This window comes from Lithobates pipiens, unplaced genomic scaffold (genome assembly GCF_037356315.1).
Source record: "Lithobates pipiens isolate NorthernLeopardFrog02 unplaced genomic scaffold, aLitPip1_a1.2 Scaffold_19, whole genome shotgun sequence".
Taxonomy (NCBI): Eukaryota; Metazoa; Chordata; class Amphibia; order Anura; family Ranidae; genus Lithobates; species Lithobates pipiens.
The window spans coordinates 222,635,516-222,647,732 of record NW_027507764.1 but is presented as its reverse complement, the minus strand read 5'-3'; the positions used below and the strand labels follow the sequence as shown (position 1 = coordinate 222,647,732).

Here is a 12,217-nt window from a genome sequence, read left to right as displayed (position 1 = left end):
AGCAGCAATAAAAAATAGGTGTATAAACATGCAATATAAATAATGATCCAAAATATGTAATAAAAGTGTTCCTAGTGCATAAACAATAACTTGTGTCTGAAGGCTGGACACCTAACACACAAATCTAAATAACAATATAATATATTTTATTTTAATTTTTTGAGGTAGTGCACAATATCTCTACACCCTTAGTGGTGATTATTCATAATAGAGGTGACAATTTTGCTTCCACATCACCTCTGTGCTCTCTAGCCTCTCACCTCAGGTAAGTATTAAATCAGCATAGCCTATGGTTCCTTAGATGGTGTACTGACGTGTAGTTTGTAGCTGTTTTGCTTAATACACTTTGCAAGAAGAAGCTCTTGGGTTGCCGGATATTTATTCTATTATGGATTAGACATGTGCACACTGAATTTTTTTTTTTCGGAATTTCGGTTTTGTCCGAAAAATAAATTTATTTAGTTACTCCCGAAAATTCGGTTTTATTTATTTAGTTTCCTTAAAAAATGTATCCGAACGAAAATCCAAATTAATTAACCACTTTCAGACCGGACCATTTTGCTGGTCAATGACCAGAGGTCTTTTTACAATTTGGCACTGCGCTGCTTTAACTGGTAATTGCGCGGTCATGCAATGTTGTACCCAAACAAAATTTGCGTCCTTTTCTTCCCACAAATAGAGCTTTCTCTTGATGGTATTTGATTGCCTCTGCGATTTTTATTTTTTGCGATATAAACGTAAAAAGACCGCAAATTTTGAAAAAAAATGATATTTTCTACTTTTTGTTATTAGAAAAATCCAATAAACTCAATTTTAGTCATACATTTAGGCCAAAATGTATTCAGCCACATGTCTTTGGTAAAAAAAAAGTCAATAACTGTATATTTATTGGTTTGCGCAAAAGTTGTCACATCTACAAACTAAGGTATGTTTTCTGGAATTTACGCAGCTTTTAGTTTACGACTGCCTATCTCATTTCTTGAGGTGCTAAAATGTCAGGGCAGTACAAAACCCCCCTAAATGACCCCATTTTGGAAAGTAGACCCCCTAAGGAAATTGATAAGTGGCATGTTGAGCCCATTGAATATTTAATTTTTTTGCCTCAAGCGATTAAATAATGACAAAAAAATTTTTTTTTTTTTTTTTTACACAAAGTTGTCACTAAATGATATATTGCTCACACATGCTATGGGCATATGTGAAATGACACCCCAAAATAAATTCTGCTGCTTCTCCTGAGTACGGGGATACCACATATGTGGGACTTTTTGGGAGCCTAGCCGCGTACGTGGCCCCGAAAACCAAGCACCGCCTTCAGGCTTTCTAAGGGCGTAAATTTTTGATTTCACTTCTCACTACCTATTACAGTTTTGAAGGCCATAAAATGCCAAGATGGCACAAAACCCACACAAATGACCCCATTTTAGAAAGTAGACACCCCAAGCTATTTGCTAAGAGGCATGTTGAGTCCATGGAATATTTTATATTTTGCCACAAGTTGCGGGAAAATTACAAACCTTTTTTTTTTTTTCTCACAAAGTTGTCACTAAATGATATATTGCTCACGCATGCCATGGGCATATGTGAAATGACACCCCAAAATTAATTCTGCTGCTTCTCCTGAGTACGGGGATACCACATGTGTGGGATTTTTTGGGAGCCTAGCCGCGTACGGGGCCCTGAAAACCAAGAACCGCCTTCAGGTTTTCTAAGGGCGTAAATATTTGACTTCACTCCTCACTACCTATTACAGTTTTGAAGGCCATAAAATGCCAAGATGGCACAAAACCCCCACAAATGACCCCATTTTAGAAAGTAGACACCCCAAGCTATTTGCTGAGAGGCATGTTGAGTCCATGGAATATTTTATATTTTGCCACAAGTTGCGGGAAAATTACAAACTTTTTTTTTTCACAAAGTTGTCACTAAATGATATATTGCTCACGCATGCCATGGGCATATGTGAAATGACACCCCAAAATAAATTCTGCTGCTTCTCCTGAGTACGGGGATACCACATATGTGGGACTTTTTGGGAGCCTAGCTGCGCACGGGGCCCCGAAAACCAAGCACCGCCTTCAGGCTTTCTAAGGGCGTTACAGTTTTGAAGGCCATAAAATGCCAAGATGGCACAAACCCCCCCCAAATGACCCCATTTTGGAAAGTAGACACCCCTAAATTTAGGGGTACACTAGTGAGACTAGGTAATAAATGGCGGGTGCCCTGAAACTATAAAAAAAATAACTAACCAACCAGCGTCACCTGTAACAGTTATATGGTGATCACTGGTGAAAGGGTTAACTAGGGGGCAATCAGGGGGCTTTATGCGGTAGTATATGGGGGTCCCTGGCGCTATAAAAAGCTGCGGCGAACCTAAATACCTACCTGCCTAACTAGCGTCACCTGTGACACTAATACAGCGATCAGAAAAACGATCGCTTATTAGGCTGGGTTCACACTGGTGCGATGCGGGAACGCCACGAATCCGCGGCGGGTTCCCGCATCGCATGCCTCCCGGCGGCAGTTCACACTGCCCTATGCGAACTGCTGGGAGTGTCAGTGAAATGTTAATGACACCCCCAGATCAGTTCGCATATCGCAGTGCGATCTGCAAACTCGGATCGCATGGTGTGAACACCCATGCGATCCGATTCTGCTGCGGACCAAAAAAAGGGTCCCGTGCGAATTTGCGGAGGGTGCGGCGCGAATTCAGCCATACTATCTGTATGGCTGAACTCGAATCGCACAGAGATCGGATGTGATTTGCACTGCAGTGCGGTGCGAATCACATTCGTTCTCATAAACCGCTGCAATGTGAACCCAGCCTTAGTGACACTGGCGACGGGGGGTGATCACGGGGTTAAACCTTTATTGGGGGGGTTAGGGGGGTACATTAGAACTAAAGGGGGCTAACCCTAACTGCCCTAACAGTTATTACAGTCACAAATGACACCAATGCAAAAAAAAAATGACATTGGTGTCACTGTGACTGGGGGGCAGGGGTAATTGGGGGGGGTGATCGTGGGGGTGTGAGTGTGCCTGGCATGTTCTACTGTGTAGTGTCGTGTTGGTGCAACTCACCGATCCTCTCTCCTCGGTGTCGGAACGAAAAATACCGACACGGAGGAGAGATTACATCACTTCCTCTCCTGTGTTTACATTACAGGAGAGGAAGTGATGTCACGGAGCATTTTCATTCGTCGGGAGCGATCGCGAGGGGGTGGCCATGAATGAATGGCCGCCCCCTCATCCCGGATCGCTCCCGAACGAATACCGACCGCCGCAGGCACCGGGGGGGGGCCCGATCGGGCCCCCCACCCGCGGGAAGGCAGGGACGTACAGGTACGCCCATATGCCTGCCCGTGCCATTCTGTCGACGTACATCGTCGTGCGGCGGTCGGCAAGTGGTTAAGGTCGAATCTGTCAATTGAAGGCTTATGGTGTCTGTCGGATGTTCTAAGAAGATTTGACGAAGCAGCTAAACTGTACGACGTGGTGATCATACATTTGTGGTTGAATGCTCCGCCCACAAGCTTTAGTGGAATTCTAATGTTGTTTGACTAGTAATAATTATAATTATTAATTATTATTACTAGTCAAACAACATAAGAATTCTTCTATAGCCTATAGGCAAAGTATTTGACCGTAAATGTCCACTTGCGGCGATGGTATGTTTTTAGATGCTTTGTTGAATCTACATGTCTCTATAATGTCAAATTTTTTCTCTCTATGTCGAATAATCTTCGACTAATAGAGTTAGGTTAGGCACATTTGACACAGATCACTATTGTCACCGTTATGTTGAATCTTCTATCTATATTGAACTGTTGTTGTAACGATATGAAAATACAATGGATATGAAAATAAAGCTTTTTTTTTACTTTGGATCTTTTGGATTTTGGATTCTGTGTGTTCGTTACCGTTTTGTTAAAACGAACACGAAAAACCCAAAATTCGAACGAAAATGCATTCGGATGATAACGAATGCACATGTCTATTATGGATTCACATAATCAGCCAGTGCACCAACCACTGCCAGTGTACCAACTCCGCTCATCAATTTTCATATAGCAGTAGATCTTGGGTGAGTTTTTCTTTGTAGGACAGGAACCCTTCCTGTCTCTGTATCTGTATGCCAAGTTAAACTAGGTCTTAATTAACTCCAGTTTCATTAGCTATTATCTGGAGGTAGTTATTTTTAATTTTGTACATTAATAGTGCCTTTTTGTAAAAGTGGCATTATTTAGAACTACCTGAATCTTCCACACATGTTGGTAAATTTAGTGAAACTGGCAGTAGGCATTTGGACTCATAATTCCCCACCAGTTTACCTATTCCACCCTCTCCTATTTCCTCTCATAGAACACTTTCACACTGAGGCATGGGGGCGTCGGTGATAAAGAGCCGCTAGTTTTAGCAGCACTTTATTGTCGATTTAGAGGCGCTTTTCGGCCGGTAGCGGGGGGGACGTTTTTAACCCCGGCTAGCGGCCATATAAAGGGTTAATAGCGTCGCTGCTGCAGCGCTTTGCAGTCTCTTAGGCGACCCTGTCTATTGATTTCAATGGGCAGGTGCGCTTTAGGAGCAGTGTATACACCGCTCCTAAAGCACCTCAAAGATGCTGCTTGCAGGACTTTTTTTAATGCACTGGAGTGACAGGAGAGAGGCTTTACAGGCACTTTGCAGGCACTATTTTTAACTCTATAGCACTTGTAAAACGCCTCAGTGTGAAAGTAGCCTTAAGCCTGGTACACTTGGGCTGAATATCAGCCAGTGTCGGCCTGCTCAACAAAAACATCAATCTGTTCAACAGAAGCCAGAAAACCAGCAGCCAATCACCTGCATCTGATTAGAGCTGGCAGCCAATGACTGCGAGCGCTGACCGGTGTGTTCTGGTGGTGGTTTCCCCGTGTCAGAACACAATGGCACAGTGGAGAGATCACTGTACTAACATTGCATAGTTAGTACAGCAAGTGCCTCCGTTTTTTTCTGTTTAGCCTGCTGGGTTGTTCGGGAAAAAAAAGTATGGACCAGGCTTTACCTTTTTTCTTTTATGCTTTAAAAATCGTTTAAGGGTTACTTGATGTGTTATCTACATTGTAGGCACTTTGTGATTCAAATCACACATATCACAAAGAAAATAAGGATGCTGAGATTTGTTTAAAGTTTTTTTCTTTTATTGACTTGCACTAGAGATCCCCTGTGTGGGAAGATGATCATCAACTAATGCCTATGTAGCGCACCCCCTAAGGAGGATACTGGATACCCCACTCCTGCACAGCCAGGCACACTGAATTTTCACAGGCACTCCAGAGACAGAAAACAGTCTGCGACTTTGTTTTTGTTATTTACTGAGGGTTAATAACTTGGATAGGGATGGGAAGTTATGGGATGCCCACTTCAACATCAGCAAAACTTCAACGTCTTTCTATATACAGTCTCTATATACAGCTCCAACTTCTTCCTCCGAGCACACACTTGCTTGTTCCAACTATGTCACTCTTGATTACAGGCAGGCCCTATAAGTGTAGAACAGTGGAGTGACACAGCTTGCATTTTCACATCACTTCCTCCCTGTGGTCACTGGTCCCAGCACCACCTCTTCAGGCCCTCCCTTTCACTAGCCCTCCAGGCTAACTCTTCACCAGCCCACCCAGGTGACTCTCAGGAGATCTCCTGGGGAAGGACTAAAACTTATAGTGGCTGTGCACCCCTTTTTTAGATTTTTACCTACGAGTAAGCATATAATAATGCTTACCTGTAGGTAAAATGAATATCTCCTAAACCTGTGCTCTGAAGGTCTGGCAGATGCTGCTGGACCTTGCCGGAATGGTGGACTCCCGCACTCATGCGTCAGAGTGACTTAGTTGCGGCTCCATGCACGCGCAGAGAAGAAAGAAGAAACGCAGAGATGGTCCACTGGAGTTTATATGAAGTTGCTTGAACCATTATATCAGACCAGCTACTAGATGTGAGATTGGCCCCAAGTTGTTTCTGCTTGCCTCTAAGTTGTTGCTGTTTGCCTTTGAATTTCTTCAAGCTAGATCAACATCCTATAATTTAGAGGTTTGATCAATTCAGGTGGTGTTAAATAAGTTCACAACCTTTGGATTTTTAATTTTATATTTTTATTCCTACTTTTTGTGTATAAATTTGATATTGTACTTTCAGTATTATTTTGCATGATTATTGCATCATATCAGCACATGAATATATATGAATTTTGGTCATGAATTAGGCAATTATTGTATGCATTTTTGCATTTAAAGAGACAGAACACTGTTAAGCCCCATACACACGGTCGGACTTGTACAAACTTTTCCGTGGACTTTTGTACAAAGTGTGTTGTCCACAAGTTTGTATTGCATACACACGGTCGGACTTTTTGACAACAAACACGAACGTAATGACGTCACAACGTACTGACGCCGCTTCAAAAGAGGACGTTCAATGACTCCAGCGCCACCTTTGGTCAACTTCTGTATTGTAGTCTGATCGTTTGCAATGGTTCTGAGCATGCGTGTTTGTACCTTGTACAAAAGTCCGATGCTTTTGCATACACACAGTCGGACTTTGCTCCATCGGACTTCTGTTGTCAAAAAGTTTGTCCGTTCGCAGAGCCAACAAAAGTCCGATGAAAACAGAAAAAGTTTGTCCGATGGAGCGTACACACAGTCGGATGTTGCTCCAAAACAGCTAATTTGCATGTTTGTTGTCAAAAAGTCCGACCGTGTGTACGGGCCTTTAGCACTTAGCAAGCTTGGAATTGATCATATATTGATTTTTTGATGTATTTTTTTTTATATATTTATGCACTTCATGACCTAAAGAGACAGCACACTCACTTCCAGACTAGAGAACTAGGGCCAGCACAAGGCAAAGTTGCTTGAGGTCTGCAATGGGATATATATATATATATATATATATATATATCCCATTACAGGAGGGCCAAGGGAGGGCATTGTGCCCTAGCTTGTCTTGTAGCTGTACCTTAAGACACCTTAAATTATTAACACAGACCCAAAAATAAAAGTGAAGGAGGTACCGGACTAGTCTGACAGTGGGGAGCTGTATGTGAGATATCAGGAAGTCATAGCTGTCTTCCAAATCCAAGATGGCAACACAGGTGAGCCGAAGCCCAATAAAGAATCGGCTAGACTCCATGGACTGGTGAGTATCAGTATTTGTAGCTGCTGACTTATCATTTTTTACAACGTGGATGAAGTTCCTCTTTGGGCTTATGGGCTTTAAGTTCAGGTATGTAGTAACTTAAAGTGACACTATATAAGGCATTCTGTAAATAGACAAGGGGTGCATAAACTTTACAATCTCCCCTTGTCCAATCACAGATCGCCTTATATTCTTTGAAAAGGATGCAAGATGTTTTATGAATGGAGCCTTGATTGTCTGTTTCAGTGGAAGAAGTTTAGTGCTTACATCACTTTCAGGGGTTGCATTAACCCTACAGTCTCAGGAATGAAGGTTCGTTAATAGTACCTTGCTGTCGCCCCCAGAGTTCAGCTTTAAAGTGAACTTTTAGTTGCATGGCCTGCTGCTGTATTCTGTGTAAAATATAAACAAAGAGCTCAGTACATGCACTGTGGAGAGGACTTTGGGGATTTACATGTTGTTTTTGCTGCTGTTACTGTGCAGGATTCTTTGTATTTCAGTTCTGATGTAATTAATGTGATACTTCCCAACATCCACTCAAAAACACTGACAAGAAAGTGCTGCTGAAAAATATGTAACTAATTTCAAATGCAGTCTGTTTCAGGCCTACATAGTTGTGGTTTATTTCGTTCCCGATGTGGATGAGGTTTAGACCTTTGAGGCTGGGTGGTATATGTGGTGAAGTGTAACAATGTTAGGCCTCACACAGCTAAATGTAACTATATAGAATATGCTATACTAGATTGTTATCTTTATTTCTTCCAGAATATAAAAAGAAATATGGAGAAGAACATGGCTCTTGCCAAGCCGGGACTGCAGGATCATTTATGGAGGTTAGTAATAATTTAACTATATAATAATAAAAACTATAATATTGTCTAATTAGTTGTAGTTTTATAGTAAATGAAAATGCATCTTGTACTGGTGTCATAGATGTTCTGAACTGTTTGTAAAATATTAACCACTTAAGCCCTGTACCATTTTGCAGGCCAAAGACCAGAGCACTTTTTTGTGATTCGGCACTGAGTCACTTTAACTGACAAGTGTGCGGTAATGCGACTTGGCTCCCAAACAAAATTGACGTCCTTTTTTTCCCAAAAATAGAGCTTTCTTTTGGTAATATTTGATTACCCCAGCGGTTTTTAATTTTTGTTGTATAAACAAAAAAAGAGCATCAATTTTGAAAAAAACGCATTATTTTTTAAAATTTGCTATAATAAATATCCCCCAAAAATATATAAAAAACATTTTCTTTCCTCAGTTTAGGCCGATACGTATTTTTGGTAAAAAAAATCGCAATAAGCGATTACTGATTGGTTTGCGCAAAAGTTATGTTTACAAAATAGTGGATAATTTTATGCCATTTTTATTAATAATTTTTTTTTTTACTAGTAATGGTGGCAATCAGCGATTTTTATCATAACTGCGACATTATGGTGGATACATCGGACATTTTTGACACATTTTTGTGGCCATTGTCATTTACATAGCAATCAGTGCTATACAAATGCCCTGATTCCCTGATTAAATGACACTGGCAGTGAAGAGGTTAACCACTAGGCGGCGGGGAGGGGTTAAGTGAGCCCTAGGGCGTGTTTCTAACTGTGGGGGGGGGGGTGTAACTGTGTATGACACGTCACTGATCTTGGCTCTGAACACATGGAGCAGAGATCAGTGATACTGTCACTAGGCAGAATGGGGAGAGGCTTGTTTACATTAGCATCTCCCCATTCTTCCTCCCCGATCTCACAGAGGTTTCCGACCGGCGCGTGCATGCTATGGCACAGCGGCAAATTTAAAGGGATGTACCCGTGCGCCCATTTGCCTGTCCGTGCCATTCTGATGACGTACATTGGCGTGTGCCAGTCGGCAAGTGGTTAAAGAGGAGCTCCAGTCTGGAATTTTTTTTTTTAAGTCAGCAGCTACAAATACTGTAGCTGTTGACTTTGAAGCTGGGTTACTATTATTTCAAATTGAATCCCCACTGTCATGTCAGGAGATTGTAGATCTCTATGGAGCCGATTCACACATCTCCGGAGCTGCTCTAGTTGCAAATTGCACAGGAGTTCTGTGCGTCTTTCGGTCCAGTTCAGGTTCGATTTCAGCTAAAAATTCGGGCTGAAATCGCACCTGAAAGGATGAAGAGGGACGCACCGGACCCCCTGTTCTGAGCAGCTCTTTTCTGCGGTGTGAACCCAGCCTTACTATGAGGACATTTGCCCGTCCAGGGATCCTGCAATGTCAGTCCACAAGAAAAAGCCTCTATTTTGTTTGGAAATTACTTTTCCTTGGTACCAAGAACAAAATGTTTGTGTATTTATAACAGGGATAAATTACAGAATAACATATGCATGTTTGGTAAGCTACCTTACTTAGCAGACTGAAGAACAATTTTGGTTAACGTAATATTAAAGTAATATTAAACCCTCAGCATTGTTTTAACCACTTAATAACCGCCCTATAGCCGAATGACGGCTACAGGGCGGTTTCTTAACTCTGGGAGGCCGTCATATGACGTACTCCCAGAATTCTGCTCTCGCGCGCCCCCTGGGGCGCGCACTCGAGAGCATCCGTGACCGCCGGGTCCATAGGACCCGGCGCATCACGGTAAACGGCCGCTCATAGCGGAGTGATCACTTGTAAACAAACCTAACATAACATAACATGACGCCGGTTCCTCCCTCCCCCTCTCTGTACCGATCGGAACAGCGGAGGGGGAAGAGATCGGTGTCAGCAGCGATGTGGGCTGCATCTGCAGTGCCCACATCGCTGCTCACCGAAAATTAACCCCTCAATTCCCTGCAAATACCCTGCCATTACTCTGCATTACTCTGCAATACTCTGCATTACTCTGCAATACTCTGCAATACCCTGCATTACTCTGCATTACTCTGCAATACCCTGCAATACCCTGCAATAATCTGCAATACTCTGCAATACTCTGCAATACTCTGCAACACTCTGCAATACCCTGCAATACTCTGCAACACTCTGCAATACCCTGCAACGCTCTGCAACACCCGACAATACCCTGCAACACTCTGCAATGCTCTGCAACACTCTGCAATGCTCTGCAACACCCACCAATACCGTGCAACACTCTGCAATGCTCTGCAACACCCGCCAATATCCTGCAATGCTCTGCAACGCAATACTCTGCAACGCCATACTCTGAGATACCCAGCCATACTCTGATATACCCAGCCATACCCAGCCATAGTCGGTGATACCCTGCAATACCCAGCCATAGACACCCCCCCCTCCCGCCACCCTCCGGTGCTTCTACCGACTCGTCAATACGATCAAATCCAGAATCTTTTTTTTTTTTCAGACTTCCCAGCTTAGAGGTGAGATGCGGGGTCTTATTGACCCCATATCTCACTGTAAAGAGGACCTGTCATGCCATATTCCTATTACAAGGGATGTTTACATTCCTTGTAATAGGAATAAAAGTGATCAAAAAAATTATTTTTGGGGAAAAAAATGTCAAACTAAAATAAATAAAGTAAAATGAACAATAAGTTTTTTTATTTTTTTTTAAAGCGCCCCTGTCCCCATGTGCTCGCATGCAGAAGCGAATGCATACGTAAGTCCCGCCCACATATGAAAACGGTGTTCAAACCACACATGTGAGGTATCGCTGCGAACGTTAGAGCGAGAGCAATAATTCTAGCCCTAGACCTCCTCTGTAACTCAAAACATATAACCAGTAAAAAAAAAATTAAATCGTCGCCTATGGGGATTTTTAAGTAGTGACGTTTGGCGCCATTCCACGAGCCTGTGCAATTTTGAAGAGTGACATGTTAGGTATCGATTTACTCGGTGTAACTTCATCTTTCACATTATGCAAAAATTGGGCTAACTTTACTGTGTTTTTTTTTTTTAAGCACAAAACAGTTTTTTTTCCAAAAAAAAGCATTCGAAAAATTGCTGCGCAAATACCGTGCGAGATAAAAAGTTGCAACGACCACCATTGTATTCTCCAGGGTGTTTGCGAAAAAAACATATATAATGTTTTGGGATTCGATGTAATTTTCTAGCAAATAAATGATGATTTTTATGTAGGAGAGAAATGTCAGAATTGTCCTGGGTGCTCCAGAACGCCTGATGGCGCTCCATGCATGTTGGGCCTCTGTATGTGGCCACACTGTGTAAAAGTCTCACACATGTGATATCGCTGTACTCGGGAGTAATAGCAGAATGTGTTTTGGGGTGTAATTTGTGGTATGCATATGCTGTGTGAGAAATAAACTGATAAACTGATAATATGACAATTTTGTGAAAAAAAAAAAAAAAGTAAAAAAAATCTTGATTTTGCAAATAATTGTGGGAAAAAATGACAACTTCAAAAAACTCATCATGTCTCTTACTAAATACCTTGGAATGTCTTCTTTCCAAAAAGGGGTCATTTGGGGGGTATTTGTACTTTTCTGGCATGTTAGGGTCTCAAGAACTGAAATAGGCCGTCAGTACTTCAGGTGTGATCAATTTTCAGATATTGGCACCATAGCTTGTGGACTCTATAACTTTCACAAAGACCAAATAATATCCACCAATTTGTACTTATTTTTACCAAAGATATGTAGTGGTATAAATTTTGGCCAAAATTTATGAAGAAAAAATTACTAATCTGTTAAATTTTATAACAGAAATGAAGAAAAATTCATTTTTTTACAGAATTTTCTGTATTTTTTCTTTTATAGCACAAAAAATAAAAAACCCAGCGGTGATTAAATACCACCAAAAGAAAGCTCCATTTGTGTGTAAAAAAAGGACAAAAATTTCATATAGGTCCAGTGTTGCATGACTGAGTAATTGTCATTCAAAATGTGAGAGCACCGAAAGCTGAAAATTGGTCTGGTTATTAAGGGTGTTTAAGTGCCCAGTGGTCAAGTGATTAATTTAACTAAAACTAAAAACACAATAGGCACAATAAAATAATTATTACCCAGTAAACTCTTTGTTAAAAATAAGAGTTAGCAGTGCTCAGTGCTATCTGGAGTCAGTCTTTTAGCTTGGTGAAGAGGAGGGAGGAGTACTGCAGACA

General features: G+C 41.6%; 1 protein-coding gene across 1 annotated transcript in view; it reads left to right on the top strand.

Moving 5' to 3' along the window:
• ITGA9 (integrin subunit alpha 9) overlaps window positions 1-12,217 on the top strand; it is a 569,728-nt gene that overhangs the window by 132,382 nt on the left and 425,129 nt on the right. The window contains exon 5 of the mRNA XM_077491718.1: window positions 7,936-8,003. Within this exon, the coding sequence (XP_077347844.1) occupies window positions 7,936-8,003 (68 nt within the window). The remainder of the gene's footprint in view (window positions 1-7,935; window positions 8,004-12,217) is intronic.